The 19,750-nt window shown below is 41.9% G+C and overlaps 1 protein-coding gene across 1 annotated transcript; it reads right to left on the minus strand.

The window, feature by feature from the left end:
- Window positions 1–11,899: 11,899 nt before the first annotated feature.
- On the minus strand, window positions 11,900–13,498 carry LOC110882149. The gene is made up of 3 exons (XM_022130234.1): window positions 13,220–13,498; window positions 12,320–12,436; window positions 11,900–12,220 (listed from the first exon to the last, which is right to left on the minus strand). Exons 1-3 carry the CDS (start codon window positions 13,496–13,498, stop codon window positions 11,900–11,902), a joined length of 717 nt encoding a protein of 238 aa, XP_021985926.1.
- Window positions 13,499–19,750: the final 6,252 nt, after the last annotated feature.

Raw genomic sequence — 19,750 nt, forward strand, 5'->3', positions numbered from 1 at the left:
TTCGAGATGTGTGAATGCCCTGAGGCTCGCAGGGTGAAGTTCGCCACTGGCACACTTGAAGGGATTGCGCTCACTTGGTGGAACGCACAAGTGCAGATCTTAGGGTTGGCAGCTGCTAACGCCACACCCTGGAATGATTTCAAGGAACTGATTAAGAGGGAATACTGCACTAGAGAAGACATTCACAAGTTGGAAGACGAGCTGTATAACTTGAAAATGGTTGGGTCGGAAATCGAAGCTTACACCAAGAGATCAAATGAGTTGGCTGTGTTATGTCCAACTATGGTGGACCCTCCATACAAGCGTATTGAGTTGTATCTCAAGGGTTTGGCACCAGAAATCCAGAGCCATGTAACATCGGCAAATCTTGACGACCTTCAGGCCATCCAACGCCTCGCTCACCGCATCACAAATCAGGCAGTGGACCAGAACAGACTGCCAAAGCGTATCAGTGCTACTACTACCACTACTACTTCTACTACACTTGCTACTCCCAGTGAAAGTAAGCGAAAATGGGATGGGGATTCTAGCAAGGGGTCAGCTTCAGCGCAGTCGCAAGCCCAGCAACGAAAGACAGACAGTTACCAGAGTCCCAGTCAGCACTCCTCAGGCAGCCACAGACAGGGAGGGTATCGAGGAAACCTCCCAAAGTGTAACACCTGCAACAAACATCACAGTGGCCAGTGTAATAAGGTTCGTTGTCAAAGATGCCTCAAGATGGGTCATGAGGCCAAAGATTGTAGAAGCGCTCGACCTGCGAACCAGAATCAGCAGCAGCCACCAGCACAGCAGAATCAGCAGCAGGGTAACAAAGGGTGTTTTCAGTGCGGTGCAGAGGGTCACTTCAAAAGGCATTGCCCTCAGCTGAACAGAAATCAGAACAACAACCATAACAACAATCAGGGTAATGGTAACAACAACAACGGGGGAAACAACAACAACAATGGCAATGAAGCTCGTGGTCGTGCATTTGTGTTGGGTCGAGGAGATGCAGTGAATGATCCCAATGTGGTTATGGGTAAGTTCCTTCTCGACGATATTTATGTTACTGTCTTATTTGATTCGGGTGCTGATACAAGTTATATGTCCTTGAAAATGAGTAAATTATTAAAACGTACACCAACACCCCTAGACACCAAACACGTCGTAGAACTAGCCAATGGTAAAAGTGTAGAAGCCGCTCATGTAGTCAGGGGTTGTGGTATTGTTCTAGCGGGTCAGACTTTCTCGATTGATCTCATACCCATAGTATTGGGTAGCTTTGACGTCGTCATCGGTATGGATTGGTTATCCCAACATCACGCGGAGATCTTATGCAAGGAAAAAGTTATTCGTATTCCTCGCTCCAGTCAGGAACCTCTCGAAGTTCAAGGCGACAAGAGTGGTGCTGTGGTTAGCATCATCTCTTACTTGAAGGCTCAGAAATGTTTACGAAAGGGGCATACTGCCATTTTGGCTCTCGTTACTGATGCAGCAGCAAAGGAAAAGAAGCTGGAGGATATTCCAGTTGTACGTGACTTCCCTCAGGTGTTTCCTGAAGATTTACCCGGTTTACCGCCTCATCGTCAAGTCGAGTTTCAGGTTGAGTTGGCTCCTGGAGCAGCACCTATAGCTCGTGCACCGTATCGTTTAGCTCCAACCGAACTGAAAGAACTGTCGAAGCAACTGCAAGAGCTCTTGGAAAAGGGATTTATTCGTCCAAGCTCTTCGCCTTGGGGAGCTCCAGTGTTATTTGTAAAGAAGAAAGACGGTACGTTCAGAATGTGCATCGACTACCGTGAACTCAACAAGGTGACGGTGAAGAACCGTTATCCTCTTCCGCGCATAGATGACTTATTCGACCAGTTGCAAGGGTCGTGTTATTACTCCAAGATTGATTTAAGGTCAGGGTATCATCAGCTGAGAGTCCGGGATGAGGACGTCTCCAAAACCGCTTTCAGAACTCGTTACGGACATTACGAGTTTCTTGTCATGCCATTCGGGCTTACGAACGCGCCTGCAGTCTTCATGGATCTTATGAACAGGGTGTGTAAACCCTATCTAGACAAGTTCGTCATTGTTTTCATCGACGACATTCTAATCTACTCCAAGAGTCAGGAGGAGCACGAGCAGCACTTACGTCTTATCTTGGACCTTCTTCGAAAAGAGCAACTGTACGCAAAGTTTTCAAAATGCGACTTCTGGCTTCGTGAAGTCCACTTCCTAGGCCACGTGGTAAACAAGGATGGGATTCACGTTGATTCATCCAAGGTAGATTCGATCAGAAATTGGCCTGCACCGCGTACACCGACAGAAATACGCCAATTCTTGGGTTTGGCAGGTTACTACAGACGGTTTATCAAGGATTTCTCGAAGATCGCGCAACCACTTACACTACTGACACAGAAGGGTGTCACCTACCGTTGGGGCAACACGCAGGAAACTGCTTTTCAGTATCTAAAGGACAGGCTTTGCAGCGCACCTATTCTCTCTTTGCCAGAAGGCACAGATGACTTCGTAGTATATTGTGACGCATCAATACAGGGTCTGGGTTGCGTATTGATGCAGCGGGATAAAGTGATAGCCTACGCTTCTCGGCAACTCAAGGTTCACGAACGAAACTACACGACGCACGATCTAGAGCTGGGAGCTATTGTTTTCGCGCTTAAGATATGGCGACACTACCTGTACGGTACCAGGTGCACGATTTACACCGATCACAGGAGTCTCGAGCATATCCTTAAGCAGAAGGATTTGAACATGCGTCAACGACGATGGGTCGAGTTACTTAACGACTACGAATGTGCCATCAAGTACCATCCAGGCAAAGCCAATGTTGTGGCTGATGCCCTCAGTCGAAAGGACACTTTACCTCGGCGCGTGCGAGCGCTACAGCTTACGATTCAGTCTAGCCTTCCTGCACAGATACGAGCTGCTCAGACAGAAGCACTGAAGCCCGAAAACGTCAAGGCTGAAGCCTTACGCGGCTCACGACAACAAATGGAACAGAAGGCAGACGGCGCCTACTATGTAACGGGGCGTATTTGGGTCCCACTTTATGGCGGTCTACGCGAACTTGTAATGGATGAAGCTCACAAGTCTCGCTATTCGGTACATCCAGGGTCGGATAAAATGTACCACGACATCAGCACTACTTATTGGTGGCCTAGTATGAAGGCCCACATCGCTACGTACGTTGGAAAATGCTTCCTGTGCGAGAGTCAAGGTTGAATATCAGAAACCAGCTGGTCTACTTCAGCAGCCTAAGATACCGCAATGGAAATGGGAAGAAATTTCCATGGATTTTGTTACAGGTTTACCTAGATCTCAGCGTGGGAATGATACAATATGGGTCATAGTTGATCGACTCACCAAGTCTGCACACTTCCTGCCGATTAAGGAAACGGACAAGTTCTCCACTCTCGCAGACGTCTATCTTAAAGAAGTTGTTTCGAGGCACGGAGTGCCCACCTCTATTATTTTGGATCGCGATGCACGATTCACGTCAGAGCTATGGCAAGCAATGGATAAATCTTTCGGCTCACGATTAGACATGAGCACAGCATATCATCCTCAGACGGATGGGCAGTCTGAGCGAACGATTCAAACACTTGAAGACATGCTTAGGGCATGCGTTATCGATTTCGGCAACGGCTGGGAAAAACACCTCCCATTGGTGGAGTTTTCGTACAATAACAGTTACCATACCAGCATTCAAGCCGCTCCATTCAAGGCATTGTACGGACGTAAATGCCGGTCACCTCTCTGTTGGGCAGAGGTGGGGGATAGTCAAATTACGGGTCCAGAGATTGTAGTGGACGCCACAGAAAAGATAGCACAGATACGACAACGCATGGCGGCAGCACGCGACCGTCAGAAAGCCTACGCGGACAAGCGTAGAAAGCCTTTGGAATTTCAGGTCGGGGACCGGGTATTATTGAAAGTCTCACCCTGGAAGGGTGTGGTACGTTTTGGCAAAAGGGGCAAACTGAATCCGCGGTACGTCGGACCATTCGAAATCTTAGAAAAGATTGGCAAAGTAGCCTACAAGTTGAACTTACCAGCTGAACTCGGAGCAGTTCACAATGTCTTTCATGTGTCGAACTTAAAGAAGTGCTTATCAGATGAAACCCTCATCATTCCTTTTAAGGAACTCACTATCGACGAGCGGTTGCAGTTCGTCGAGGAACCAATTGAAATCACGGACCGGGATGTTAAGGTCCTCAAACACAAGAGAATCCCTCTTGTTCGAGTTCGTTGGAACTCCCAACGTGGCCCAGAGTACACCTGGGAACGCGAAGACCAAATGAAAGAAAAACACCCCCAGTTATTCGAAACCAATACATCCACTACTGAGGCTGAAGCTACTACTACTGAATTTCGGGACGAAATTCCAAATCAACGGGGGGATGATGTGACACCCCAGGAAAACCAGTGAACAGTACAGCTTACCTAGCTTCCTCAGTGAGTGCGTACCAAATTTCGGGACGAAATTTCTTTTAAGTTGGGGATAATGTGACAATTCGAATATTTCGCATTTATTGCACGTTCAAGTATTGTTTAGCTGTTTATTTGCACAATTGTTTACTATAGAATTGTATACGTTTTGGTATAATGAAGTGTATTGTGTGATTGTGCATGACTATGTGTTAATTGTGATAAACTTGTCAAATGTGTAAACTTGGTGGTGAAACTGTGAAATTAATTGAGATAGTGCACTATTGTAAAATGTAATACTTGAGGATGTAGAGGACAATTAGTGGAATTCTAGTGATACTTAACCCTAATCTCTTTCACTAATCATTCTCTAATCATCACAAGAATCAAAGCACGTATACCCACATTCCCTAATCCTCTCTACAACCACTTCTCATCATTCTTGGATTCACAAGTTCTTTGCATCAAGTTTGTTTGCCAATCCATCTAGAATCGAATCAAGGTAATTGTTTAATCATTGTGTGATGTTAAATTGTTGATTGATTGATGGATGTCAAAACCCTAGTTTCTCATATGATAATCTCTGCATGATTGATTGTTTCTGATTCATGAAAATGATTTGAGTTGTTGTGGAATCATTGCTTGATGATTTAGAAGCAAGATAGGTTGAATGATAGATTGATGATTGATCATTGCACTGTACAAACGTATGAATTTAGGGTTTTCATGTTCGTATGATAGCAAAACGTAACTGTTCTGATCATATTGATTCTGTGCAAATTGAAGTTCACGCATGTAACTGTCTGAGTTTAATGTTATATCATACGTCTGAGTTTAATGTTATATCATGTGTCCGAGTTTATTAAATAGAAACATGTCTGAGTTTATTTGTGAACATGGTCCGACTTTGTGTTAATCAAGAAGGTCCGAGGTTCTTGTCCCTTTGATCTACCCGAGTTTAATAAACATATGGACCGAGTATAATGTATTGATTTGGTCCGAGTATAATGGATTAATAAAGGTCCGAGTATAAAGAATTGATTTGGACCGAGTTTATTATTTGTTAAAGGTCCGAGTATGTTGGTTATTTGAATGGACCGAGTTTATTGATTAAACAATGGTCCGAGTTTAATGATGTTAGTATGACCGAGTTTAGGGTAGCTTGTTTGGTCCGAGTTTAATGGTAGTCGGTTGGGCCGAGTTTAAGTGACTATCTAAGTGGACCGAGTTTAAATGACTATTTAGTGGACCGAGTTTAAAACGTGATCACCCATGTCCGAATTTGTATGTTAATTATATGCCCGAGGTTGTATGCTATGTCATGTGTTATCCGAGTCTCAAACAGGGGAACCCCCCCCCACACACACTTGTCTGATATTGTGTAACTGTTTGATGCTGTGTAATTGTCAAATTGAAACAAGTAGCTACATGATATTATGTTAGTCCTGTTAAGCCTGTGTGACGTATGATTCTATGTGAATAATTGTGTGCAACGGTATGATTCGGCATGAGTGAACATTGTATGTAATATCGTCGTGTACACAACAAACACACACAAAGCACCGTTGTTTGAATATCGAGGATTTGTAAACCCTAATGGAACGAATCATGTGCAATATATCCTAGGTCGTGTGTAACGGACTTAGAGACTAATAAACCCTAGAAGCAATAACATACCGAGCAAACCAAGGTGAGTTCACACTCTTACCAAGGCATGGGATTCCCGGGGTGTTGGGAATGGGATTGAAAGGATAAGGATGAATAGATACACTACTGACACTATGACTAGACTACTATATTACTATCCTCGGATGTGAAGGATACTTATACTGATCACTATCCTCGGTTGTGAAGGATACTTATACTGATCACTATCCTCGGATGTGAAGGATACCTATACTGATCACTATCCTCGGTTGTGAAGGATACTTATACTATATTACTATCCTCGGATGTGCAGGATACTTATACTGATCACTATCCTCGGTTGTGAAGGATACTTATAGATACGAATAGTCTAGTGGTTATACAACGTGGGAAGCCCCCACCAATAGAACGTACTAACGGCCCAGTAGAGCCACCTGTTACAAACGAACTTACTATTACACATTTACTTTCTGTGAACTCGCTCAACTAGTTGTTGACCCTCTGTTACATGCCTTGCAGGACGTTAGGTATATGGAGCTTGCACACGGAGGAGCTGGTCGTTGTGGGGCTTGGATCTTGATCATCTTGTTAAACACTTTTGATATTTGATACTTATTTGCTATGGGTTTTACAATAATACGCTTCCGCTAAACAATGACAACTTACTTATGTTTTGGAAACACCTTTCATATGGAATTGGTTTGGTTTATATTGCATTTACTTTTACTTTATACAATGTTCTGTATGATTGGTGGCTTGATCCTGGTCAGTCACGCTCCCAAGCGGTGATACCCCGCAGGTCGATTTTGGGGGTGTGACAGGAAGCCCCCACCAGTAATATGAACACAAGGTTTGGGAAGCCCCCACCTTTAGTACACACTAGTATGGGAAACCCCCACTAGCTAAACATGCGCACTATACTATGAACTTACTGTGAACTCGCTCAACTAGTTTGTTGATTATTTGCTGCATGCGTTGCAGGACCTTAGGTACATTATGGAGCTTGCACAGGGAGGAGCAGGTCGTTGTGGGATACGGATCATGAACTTTATCTGAACTTATAACTATTTTGAGATTACATACTATGCTTCCGCTATTTAAACGATGTTTGGTTTTGAAACATCAATCATGTCATGATGATTTACATTAATTACTTTTATTATTAAATGCTATGTTTGATATGATTGATGGCTTGATCCTGGTCAGTCACGCTCCCAAGCGGTGGTACTCCGCGGGTGGATTTTGGGGGTGTGACAAGCTCAAAGACTTCTGACTTTTATACATGTATTTTTCTGCTTAAAGGCTTCAAGGGTTCGAAGCTTGAAGGGTTGGAAACGGTTTTTGGGGTTTTTTGAATTTTGAATTTGACAAGACAGTTGACATAACTTGTGGCAGTTTGTCAGGCGGCGGTTTTTAATTCCTTTGCCTAATCATATTAATTCTTATCTCATTAATTTACATATGCTTTAACACAAGAAACATCATTCGCTTTCTTTTTCTCAAGTTTTCCTCTTTTCGAAAACAGGTTAGTTTCCTCTTTTTTATTTTCTGTTTAATTTTCGCATATCATGGGTGCTCGTAAGGATTTGGCAAAGTCATTTTCTCGAATGACTCAGGAGGAAGTTGATTTGTTTTGTATGGAGTTGGGGATAGGGACGAAATTTAAACCGGTTGCACCGGCTTGTGATAAATCTATCAATGCATGTCCTCCGGGTTCGATTGCTTTATATTGTCGGCATTTTGAGTTTTCCAATCTTCGTCACCCGTTTTCAAACTTCGTTTTGAATATTCTAAAATATTATCGAGTTTCTTTTGGTCAGATTCATCCCCTTGGCATGGCTAGGGTTTTACATTTTGAAATTTTGTGTCGGGCCTCCGGGTATGATCCATCCTTGTTAGCATTTCGCCGTTTCTTTCGGCTTGCTAAGAATGGTGATTGGTTTACCTTCGAGACCACTAAAGTTGATACCTGTTTGGTTTCGTCCATGGTTTCTACACTTGGGGTCTGGAAGGACCGGTTTTTCTGGGTGTCAGAAGAGATTGTTCCCTTTAAACTTATTTGGAGACACCCAGATGCCGTTTTAAATGAACCAGAGCCTTCTGCTTTTGACATAAACACTTGTTTTTTAGAAACTCTTAGGGAGTGCCCTTCGAGGCTTCGTCCCTTCCCTGAGCATTTGTTGGTGTTATTGGGTCTTAGTAAAGTGTGGGAAAAGGCCAATCGGGATCCGGTGCTTATTAGAGATGGGAAGGGTATGCATTTATTCTTCTCTTGCTCTTTTGTTCCTATTTCTTTGTTTGCTTATGTGTTTTTATATTTGTGTTGCAGTTATGTCTGCTCTTGACTTTATCAAAAGCGATGATACCTCCGACGTTGGCTTTGATGATGTTGCTGCTACCCCTGGTGAGAATGCGGTTGTTAGGGGTTCTGATTATAGGTTCGAGGGTTCCGGGTATGTAAATGTCCCCAATGTCAGAGGTTTTACCAAGGCTACTGCTTCCCAGGGTTCCACCCGTCGTTCACAACGCCATCTGAAAGGTGTTGATCAGCCTTCTGGTTCGGAGCCTATCGATGTTAGTGACGATATTGAAGCGTCAGCGGATCAAGCTATGGATGTCAACAAGGGTAAGGAGAAGGAGTTAATTGTTTCGAGCAAAAAGAAGAAGTTAATTAAGAAAGGTAGCACTCCTATTATTCAAGGTTCATCAGTCAAGAGCGTTGAGAGCTTCGAAGGTTCAGAGGGTCAGGAGGTTTATGTGCCTAACTGGGGGGTTAAGGTTGGTGATAGTTTCAAAGACCCGGCTGTTTGTGCTGAGGCCTTAGCTCATTTCGCTCCTCCCGGTGTTCGAAGCGCTATATCTGAGATGGAGGCTGATCATCTTATTTCTAGGATGATGCTGAGTTCCTGCAACCTTTCGGTCCTGTTGGCTGAAGGTGTTACTCGTTTTGCTAAAGGCATGCAGGAGTATGAGGAGGCCTCTAAGAAGAAGGAAAAGATGAAAGCTTCGATTGCCGCTATAAAGAAAGAGATTGATGGTTTTTTTGAAAAAGAGCTGGCTTGGGTCAAGAAGGAAGGTGAGCTGACAAGAAGACATGAAATTGAGATGAGTGATCTCAATAAGAGTTTTGAAGCCGATAGATTGAAGCTAAAATCTGACAGGGAGGCCTTAGTTGTTCAGCAAAAGGCCTTTGAGGAGGAAAAAGATGGCTTGAAGGCTTTGGTTGCCCAGGCCACTAAGGATAACCGGTGGCTTATTGAGCAGGGTTTCCATTAAGTTGTTACCTATCTTCTTCACTCTAAAGAGTTCAATTCTGCTCTTGGTGAAGTTTACACTAAGCCGCTCATTCTGGGTAAACATCCAGGTCTCATTGCAGGTTATAAGCTTCATGAGTCTGGTCTTCCTCTGGAAAAATCTCCTTTGTACCGTCCTGAGGCTTCCGAAGGGTTCCGTTGAGCAAATGGAGAGGTTAACATACCCGTATGTGAGCCAAGTTGCTTCTTTCTATGGCAAGCCCCTCTCTGTTTTGCAGGAACTGAAGCTAGATGGTCTTAATGAGAAGGTATGTGTCGAAGTGCTTAACTCTCTTTCAAGGAAACGTTCCTACTCAGGAGATAGCGAAGATACCTTTTCTGGAGAACTTGATGTTCCTAATGATGCCAGCTTGGAGGGTTCAACTGTTGGTGGTGAAAGCTCGAAGGCTAAAAAGATCAAGAAGACTAAGAAGGCCAAAGGTAACAGTTCTGGTGCTTCTAAGCCTTCTACTGATGCATGATATTCATAGCTTTCTTAGCACTTTTTAAAACAATTTGTGGTTTGTAATATTAACTTTAAACAATATTAGGTTTGGCAGGGACACTTAAGGTTCCTGTTATGTGGTTGTGTTTTTAGGCATGTATGGTTATTTGAACAATTTCTGAATTTACAGGTCACTAGGACTTGTTTGAACTTATGCTTGGATGGTTGAAAGTCTTTCAAGGCTTTCTTTGGTATGTTACTATGTTTAACTTATTTTCTTTGTGTTGTATTTTTTACACTTGTATCTATTTTATTAAGGCAGCTTGGTTGGCTTTAAGCGTTTAAGCTTTTTGGCGATCCCGTATGTAGGTTGAAGCCTTTAAGGTTTTGAGTGGCTGTGTATGTAGCTTCAAGCCTTCAAGGCTTCTTGGGATGTGACTTTGCTTGGTTTGTGTCCTTAAGTTTTCATAACTTTGTCCAAGTTGTTGCATTGTTCCTTAAGCTATTTCTGCTTTTCTTTTAGCTTTGTCTTTGTCAAATTTGCGTTGTCTTTATGTTTTTTATACCTTAAAGAGTTCAGTCTGCAGTCACTTAGCCTTGGTATTTTTAACAAGAAGACATAGCAGCTATCCTATTCATCATTTTCTTGTTTTCATTTGATTTCGTAAGCCTCTTTGTTAGTTGTTTTTTCTAAGGCTTAAGGAACATTTGGTGTAGGCTGTTCAAACCTGTCTATGAGACCATTTTGTTTTTTTATAACAAGTCTAATGGAGTTGTATTGATTTAGGAACTCACCCCTTATATAGGTCCATTCAACCCTTGAACCTATTGAGCGATGTGGCCTGCGAGCTCATCCCCTTATATGGCCCTTGCCATGGAGTTTTTTGCTAGGTTCTCAACCTGTTCTTAGGATAGAAAGACAAATTTGTTAAAATAACTTCATTCATTTGAGAGACATTGCTTTTACAAAAGATTTTCATGGTGATATTCTTGAAATGCAACTTGTGAAACACAAACCAATCTTTCCCATTTAGACATGAAACCTTTTCAAGGTTTTTCCATTCCAGTGCCTTGGAAGCCTTTTACCCTCTAAGTCTGCTAGCTTGTAAGATCCACCCTTATGTGCTTCAAGGATGGTATACGGGCCTTCCCATTTTGGGCCAAGCTTTCCTTGGTTTTCTTTTTTGCTAGCTTCGTCGTTTCTAAGTACCAGGTCTCCTGGCTTGAAACATTCATTTTTGACTCTCTTTTTGTAATAGGCTTCCATTCGTTGCTTGTACTTGGCCTCTTGAATTGCAGCTTGGTCTCGTGCTTCTTCTAGGAGTTGTAAGTTCAACATGGTCTCTTTTTGGTTCAATTCGGGATCCATGTTGACAATTCGTTGTGTTACAACTCCTATTTCAGCTTGAATTACAGCTTCAGACCCAAATACCAAGCTATAGGGTGTTCTTTCGTGGCTTGCTTTTTCAGTTGTTCTTATGGCCCATAGAACACTTGGCAATTCTTCAAGCCAGTTGCTTTCATATCTTCCCAATCTGGTTTTGATACCTTCCACTATGCTTCAATTCGTTCTCTCAACTTGATCATTTGATTGCGGGTATGCTACTGAGCTAAAAACTTGATTGATCCTGTATTCTTTGCACCAAACGCTGAAATGTTTCTCAGCAAATTGCTTTCCGTTGTCGGTGACAAGAACTCCCGGCAATCCGTAACGGCAAATAATGTTTTCCCAAACAAAGTCGATGATTTGCTTGCCCATGATTTTTGCAAGTGGTTTAACCTTAGGCCACTTGGTGAAATAATCTATGGCTACCGACAGAAATTTTACTCCACCTTTGCTTGGGGGGAATGGGTCGACAATGTCCATCCCCCATTTATAAAATGGCCATGCTGAGGTTATTGGGACCAGATCATGTTTGGGAATTTTTGGGACTGGTGCATGAATTTGGCAAGCATCACATTTTCTTAGCAGCTCAGTGGTGTCTCGGTGCATTGAGGGCCAAAAATACCCGAGGTTCATAAGTTTGGCAACCACCGATCTAGCTCCAAAATAAGCTCCACATATACCTTCATGAACCTCTTTGACCAAATACTGACTTTACTTGGGACCAACACATCTTAGTAAGGGTGCGAGGTAACCCTTTTTGTATAGGGTTTCACCTTGTAGAACATACTGCCTTGCCTTGATCTTAACCCTTTCAGCCTCTATTTGGTCATTAGGCAATTCACCATTTTTAAGGAACTTCTTGATTGGAGTCATCCAATTTGGATCTTCATCAGTGACTACGTCTTGAACTTCCAACTCATCAATTGACGGAGCTTTTAGCACCTCCACCAGCACCTTTTTAGTGAGGTGAGCGAAGGTAAGAGAAGCTAATTTGCTGAGGGCATCAGCCATCTTATTTTGAGACCTCGGAATCTATTTGATTGTACACATTTAGAAGGTGTTCATCAATTCTTTGGATTTTTCTTTGTACCTTTTCATGTTGGGCTCCTTTGCAATGTAGCTATCATTCACCTGGCTTGATACCACCAGCAATGAATCTGTGAACACTTCAAGTTTCTGGACCTTCATTTCTTTAGCCAGTCTTAAACCAGCTATCAGTGCTTCGTATTCAGCTTCGTTGTTGGTTGTCTGAAAATCAAAGCGAAGAGCATATGTGAATTCTAACCCTTCTGGGTTGATCAGAATAAGCCTAGCCCCTGACCCTTCAACGCTTGAAGCCCCGTCGGTAAAAAGCTTCCAGGCTTCAAGGTTTGAGGGTTCAGTGGCAGCTGTGTTTACTTCAGTGACAGTTTGCTTAGGGACTTCTACAATGAAATCAGCCAAGACTTGGGCTTTGATGGCTTTTCTTGGGACATAGGTGATGTTATGTTCACCTAGTTCCACTGCCCATTTTGCTAACCGTCCTGAGTTTTCTGGTTTTTCAAGCACACTCCTAATAGGTTGTTCGGTGACCACTTGTATAGGGTGTGCTTGGAAATACCTTCGAAGCCTTCTAGCTGTTTGAACTAGGGCTAGGGCAAGTTTTTCCAGAGGAGGATATTTGGTTTCAGCCAATTTTAGAGTTTTGCTGAAGAAATAAACGGGTACCTGGATTTTATCTCGTTCAATGGTGAGGACCGCGCTTATTGCTTCTTCAACAACTGAGAGGTATACTGAGATCAATTCTCCCGTTTCTGGGGCTGCCAGTTCAGGTAGGGAAGCTAGGTGTTGCTTCATTTGGTTAAAGGTTTCTTCAGCCTCTTCAGTCTATTTGAAGTCTTTCTTATCAGTGCAACCCTTGAGCGTTTTGAAAAAGGGGAGAGACCTTTCTGCCAACTTTGAGGTAAAACGCTTCAAGGCTGCAAGCTTCCCATTTAAGCTTTCAACCTCCTTCTTGGTTTTTGGTGGTTTGGTTTCAAGAACAGCTCTCACCTTGTTTGGATTAGCCTTGATGCTTTGTTTCCCAACAATATGACCCAAGAACTTCCCTTCCTCAAACCCAAATGAACATTTTTCAGGGTTGAGTTTCATGTTAACCTTTCTGAGGTTCTGGAAAGTTTCTTGAATGTAATCGAGCATTTGATACTCCGTCTTGCTTTTGATCACCAAGTCGTCGACATATGCATCCATGTTTTTACCAATTTGGCTTGCAAAGGCTTTGTCCACTAGACGTTGGTAGGTTGCTCCAGCGTTTTTGAGGCCAAAAGGCATCTTTTGGTAACAAAAGATTCCTTTATCAGTGTGGAACACTGTCTTTTCTTCATCTTCTTCTTTCATGAGTATTTGATGGTACCCTTTGTAAGCATCAAGAAAACACTTGAAAGGGTAACCAGTGAGGGAGTCAACCTTGAGATCAATTTCTGGTAGTAGTTAGCAATCCTTGGGACAAGCCTTGTTAAGGTCCTTGAAGTCTATGCACATCCTCCAGGAGTTGTCTGGCTTTCTGACCATAACCGGGTTTGCAACCCATGATTGGTACTTGACTTCTTGGAGAATGCCGGTTGACACAAGCTTTTCAACTTCTTGGCAAACAGCCAGGCTTCTCTCAGGTGCTAGACTTCTTTTCTTTTGGACCACAGGTTTGACATCTGGTGGTATTCTTAACTCATGTTCAGCATTGCTTCGAGGGATCCCTGTCATATCTTCTGGACACCAAGCGAAGACATCGCTGTAATGTGTTAGCAACTTTTCAAGATATGAGAGGGTTTCTTGTGAAAGGCTTGGATTGACCCTTATTCTCTGTTCAGGGTACTTGGGATTTATGATTAGCCTTTGCTTGTGTTCTTCACTTTTGGAACTTTCACCTTCAACCAGGTAGGCCTCCTGAGAAGGTTGAAGGGTTGCTATCCCCCTCTCGGTGGGAAATTTGACTGTGCCATGGCCAACAGACACGGCCATATAGAATGCACACAGCCCTGGCCTTCCAATGATCACATCATAGTTTGAAGGTATGTTGATAACCACAAAGGTGAGTGGTTGGATTCTTTCCTTCTGACCTTCGCTGAAACGAACATTAAGCGTTAGTTGCCCTAAAGGCTTAAGGGGTATATCGACGATACCTTTTATGGAGTCCCAGAGGGTTGAAGCCTTGAACGTTCTTCATTGCTCAAACGGTTGAAGAACTTTTCGAACATGATTTCAGTGGCAGCCCCAGTGTCTATGTATGCCCTGCTTGTTTGTAGCGTTCCCACAGTTGCTTCTACCACAAGAGGGTTTGAAAGAGGGTCTTTCTCTGTCGGGGGAAAGCAAACACACTGAAGCTCCCAAGCTTCCAACCGTTGCCTCTTGTGTGGAACCCTTCTATCAAAATCCACCATATTGACTTCTTTGCCCTTTCCTTCAGCCATTTTGTCCCTTACCCCTTTCACCAGGTGAGCAAGTTCCCCGAACTTAACAACTTCTTCAATCCTTTTCTTAAGCTGGAAGCAATCATTGGTGTGGTGACCCTTTTCTTTATGGAATTCACAGTATTGTGTGGAGTTCTCGTTCTTTCTGCTTTTGGGGAGAGGCCTAGGAGGCCGAAAGTTTTGCTTGACTTCTTCTATTGCTAGGATTTCTTGAGGAGTCTTGGTGAGAGGTGTGAAACTCATGCCTTTTTCCCTGCTGGAAGGGTTCCGGTCTTCAGACCTTCGATCGTCTGAACCCTTTTGGCGTCTATCATAGGAGTTGAAGTTTCCTCTTTTTCTGGCTGGGCTATTGCCTCGCCAGCTGGATCCTCTTTTCCTTTGCTCTTTAATGTCTACTGCCTCCTCTCCCCGGATGTGGGCTTCAGCCCTTTCGAGAGCTTCTTCCAAGGTCTTGGGCAGGGATTTGTTAAAATCTCTTGTGAGATATTTGGATGTGATGGCATTCATAAAACTAGCCACTCTCATTTTTTCGTCTGCCCCCACGTAAGTTAGACCTTCTTTTTTGTATCTTTCTATGAACTCTCGAAGGCTTTCATCATCTCTTTGTTTGATCTGAAAGATCACTGTTGCATCTTTAACATACCGCCTTTGTTGGGAGAAGTTGGCCAGGAATCCCTTGCTGAGGTCATCGAAGTTTCGAACGCTTCGAGCAGGTAAATCGTTGAACCAGATTCTGGCTGATCCAACAAGGGTTTGCATGAACATTAAACAACATTCTGCATTCGACCATTTTTCAATTCTTGCGGCGCCAGTAAAGATCTGAAGATGGTCTTCAGGATCTTCAGTCCCATCATACGTTTTGATGTGGGCTGGCATTTTGATCTTTGTTTGGAAATCATAATCGGCTATCTGCTGTGAAAAGCATGAGAGGTTACTTGGTTTATAAGGCTTGGCCAAATCTTCTTCAACCCTTGCACCCGTGTTGTTGCTATTATTGTTTTTCCCTTGAGTGGCCAACACTTGATTGATGAAGTGCTGCCACGGGAAGCTGGCCATCATCTGGGTCATCATCTGGGGCATGAGATTGAAGCCTTGAAGGCTTCCTGGTGCAACTGAGCAGTTAATTCCCAAGGGAGTACTCATAACGGCGCTTCGTGCCAAAGGTGTGACAACTGTGATCTGTAAGCATCGTATAATGTAGAACAATGTTGATTATCAATAAAACAATGTGCTTTGGTGTTATTATATGTGTTATTGTGTTTGATGACTTTACAATTTGGTTCGACTCCGATTTCAAGCTTTAAATCACTTTCTGGAGGGCTATATGCAAAACTGGTGCATAAACGAAATCAGTTTAACACAACGTACACTCCGGAACTGTGATGTAAGCCAAACATACCCTAAATATCCTTTACATAACTTAGAAATAAGTTTCGAAGGATTCGTTATGGCAAAAACATGTTTATTTGAACTAAGGGACTATTTACGACAAAACTGCGAAACTAACGTTGGAGACCGCCCGGATAATATTTGAATCCCAAAAATATTCTGTTATGGTTAAAATTTTATTTTAATCAGGTTCGTGATGAAAAATAAATTAAAACGCCTAAAAACAGGGGTTTAAACGCTAGATAAAATACCCGGTATCCAGTTAAACACCCGTTTTAGCCTACATATAGCATATTTATATAAAAGTTGCACATGGACCCCCTCCCACTTCAAATTTTCGGTCATCATTATGTTGGCCCCACCATATATTTTCCTAGATGTTGCTAATATTCCTTTTTATTCTCATTGGCCAAGACATATGCATGCATCTTTCCCAAATCTCTACATAATACTCCAAATTCCAAGAACCATCATCACTCCATCCTTCAAGACCACTCAACATCTCTCTCTCTCCTCTCTCCATAACCGTCCCCTCTCTCTCCTCCATCTTCATCTTCTTCAAATCTTCAAACTCTTGTTCTTCATGTTCATCACCATTTCTAGCAACCTTCAAGTGGTGTGAAGATACAAAGGTGTTCCCAAGGTGTTCTCTAGTGATTCAAGCTTCCTATCATCAAAATATCATCCCATAACCTACTTGAATCTTGAAGGTATAACATTTATTTTTAAATCATACTTTTGATTCTTAGTTGTTCTTGATGATTTGAAGTTTCTATTGAATCTTGGGATTTTCACTAAACTTGAAATCTAAAATGAAATGGGTCATGATACAAGTAAAAATGGTGATGTACATATATGTATATATAACCGTATATATGTATGTGTGTATATGAGTTTTGAGCTTTATTTTTGTTAAGTACTTGTTTAAGTTGTTACATGTTCTTGTATAATAGTTAAAAATGCAAGTGGTTGATGATCTAAGAATGATATGTTAAATGTAAGTTACTTCAGCAAATAAACCTGAATATATCACCTATTTGAAGCATTTAGATTAACATAAAATGATGAGGTTAATATAGCATGCTTTAGGCACTTGTACATGTTAATATATGTTGGTTTAAAGCTCAAAAAGTGATAAAAAATGGTTGTATGACAAGAATGATTTTAAACAGATTATAAACACTAAAAATAACATTTATTGGCATATTATAATTGTTGGTGCACTACATCTGCTGATTACGTCTTGTATCGAGTCATTGTCTTAGAACGTTAGATCTGGGCTTGTAATACGAGAAATAGTGCAAATGTATAGGTGTTAGATGTTGGCCCGCTCTTAGAGTCAAAATTAGTTAGTTGGGCCGCTCATTAGTCAATTAGGGTTATTGGATCGCCTTTTAGGTCATTTAGAGCATGGGCCGCTCGAACGGACATGCTGGTCCGCTCGAACGACAAACAAGCTGGATCGCTCTTATGGACCGCTTTTGTGTCAATGCTCTGGACCGCTCCAATGGCATGGGCCGCTTATTGGGCCTGTCCAATAAGCGGGTCCCAGACCTCTATAAATACCCTATAGGCGATCTCAGTTGTAACGTGGGGTAGAAATCGTGCCGAAGCTTTGCCGGTGCGAGATTTGAGCTGTAAACGTTTGAAATCAATAAACAAGTAGTTAAAAGTGATCTGACTGCTGTTTCTACCTTAGTTTCTTGTTATTCCGCCCCTGAAACCAAGGAGAAAGCCTCTGAATGACTCGTTTGGGTCGAAGTCCGATCCTACAATTGGTATCAGAGCTCAGGAGGAGGTTCTCTGCAGAAATCAGCTGGATTTAGTCACTTTTTCTTACTTCTACACCTTCTTTTTCTGATTCGGGAAGATTTCACGGTCGGAATTCGTTCAAAATCTCAGAGATTGTGCAAAATAGTACCGTGACAAACCCTGGAAAGTTTCAAATCAAAATTCGAAGTCTAAGTGGATCAAAATTGGATTTGATTGAGGACCGCTCGTTCGAACATAGTCTGAACCGCTCGACTGAACAGTTCTGGACCGCTTTTTCGGACAGGTGGGAACCGCTCATCCGGACGAATTGAGGATCGCTCATTCGAAAGATCAAATCGAAAGATCAGGAACCGCTTATCCGGACGAATCAGGAACCGCTCATTCGGTCGGTTGGATCGTTCATCCGGACAAACTTCTTGAATCGCTTATTTGGACCAAATTTCTGAACCGCTTATTCGATCAATCGAGAATCGCTCATTCGGTCGGATCATTTCTGGATCGCTTATTTGTCATCCGGATAGTCTATCTGGATCGCTTATTTGACATAGTATTCTCTGGTCCGCTCTTTTGGCCCATCTGATCCGCTTTGATTGGTTCGCTTATTCATCACAGTGTTTGAAAAAACGTGTTATCGAATCATGGATTTTAATATCGTTAACAGGACTCAAGAAACACTTGATAGAATAATAATATTAAAGAATGAATTTGATTCATTTTCAGGTTTTCCAGGAGAAAGCACAAGAGGTGTCATTGAGAGATACAAACATCTTGTTAGTTCAATGTCTGATTTAGATATTAAAAAAGCACCAGAAGAGTGGGTTGAAAAATTTATCAGTGCTTTACCGAAAGAAGAATGGGAAGATTATGTCTTGAACTTGAAATGTTCTAGAGAATTTTCTCAACTGACAATTTCTCCACTCATTAAAAGGATTGAAGAACAGATGGTGATCAAGGATGAGAAAAGGAAAGAAAAAGCAGTAAAAGTCAAAGAATCTGTAAAGAATGAATTGTCAAGGTCTGCACCAGTATGCTCAAATTGTCACAACTTCAAGACAGTCAATGCCAAACTTGTGAAGGATGCAGACAGTTTAGCATTGGAGATCAAGAAGTTGAACAATAAGAAGAAAGCTGATGAAAAACAGATTCTAGACTTACAGGGTATTTGTGAGAAGTTGAAAGTCGAAAATGCCAAACTGTTGGGTAGTGTGAACAGTTTGACATTAGAGAACAAAGGTTTGAAAGAAAATGAAAAGGTTTTTGAAAGCAAACAGAAATCATCAAAAAATGAAGATTTCTGGATAAAATTGGAGAACAAAAATCTGAAAGCTAATGAAGTGAAACTTCAAGAACAGATAAATGTTTTGGAAAATGAAAAATCTGTTCTTGAAAATTTGAAAAATGATAATGAAAATTCAATCAAGTCTCATCTTGAAAGAATATCTAAGCTTGAAGACGAAGCTAAGAGTTCAAGGATCAAGATTGATGAACTTGAAAAGAAATTGATCAGTTTTGCGACCAAATCTGACAAGTTGAATATTCCTTATCCAAAACCGATCAATTCAGTTCCAATAAGTGACTGTGTCACAAACTTTGACTCTGTCAAAGTTGAAGATTGTGATGATGCATCCGATGATGAAAATATTAAAAAAGAAAAACAAAAATTGTTTTTAAATTTGAAAGAAAAATCTCAGAAAACTGTTTTGCAATCGACCGAAAAAGGTGAATGTTCTAAGCAAAAGCCTTTGAAGAAGAAAGCAGAACAGAAACAAAAAGATAATAAAAGTTCATCGGATCGATCATCCAATCAAAAACAAAATTTACAAAAAATAAAAAATGAAAACTCAAAAAATGTTGGTAATAAGTGGTGCAGGTCAGACCACAGTGCTAAAACGTCAAATCCAGCAAAGTTGAGGAAGGAATATCACCAGGCCAAACAGTGTTACGACTTGAGTGT

The sequence above is a fragment of the Helianthus annuus genome, chromosome 10 (genome assembly GCF_002127325.2).
Source record: "Helianthus annuus cultivar XRQ/B chromosome 10, HanXRQr2.0-SUNRISE, whole genome shotgun sequence".
NCBI lineage: Eukaryota > Viridiplantae > Streptophyta > Magnoliopsida > Asterales > Asteraceae > Helianthus > Helianthus annuus.

Bases quoted from the DNA above. Each gene is read 5' to 3' on its own strand.
- LOC110882149 (XM_022130234.1), bottom strand. From the start codon at position 13,498: ATGCCTTTTGGCCTCAAAAACGCTGGAGCAACCTACCAACGTCTAGTG. The intron at 12,437-13,219 runs GTGAGAGCTGTT...TTTGATTTTCAG, and splicing joins TCAAGGCTAATCCAAACAAG to ACAACCAACAACGAAGCTGA. The intron at 12,221-12,319 runs GTGAATGATAGC...ACAATCAAATAG, and splicing joins TGCTGGTGGTATCAAGCCAG to ATTCCGAGGTCTCAAAATAA.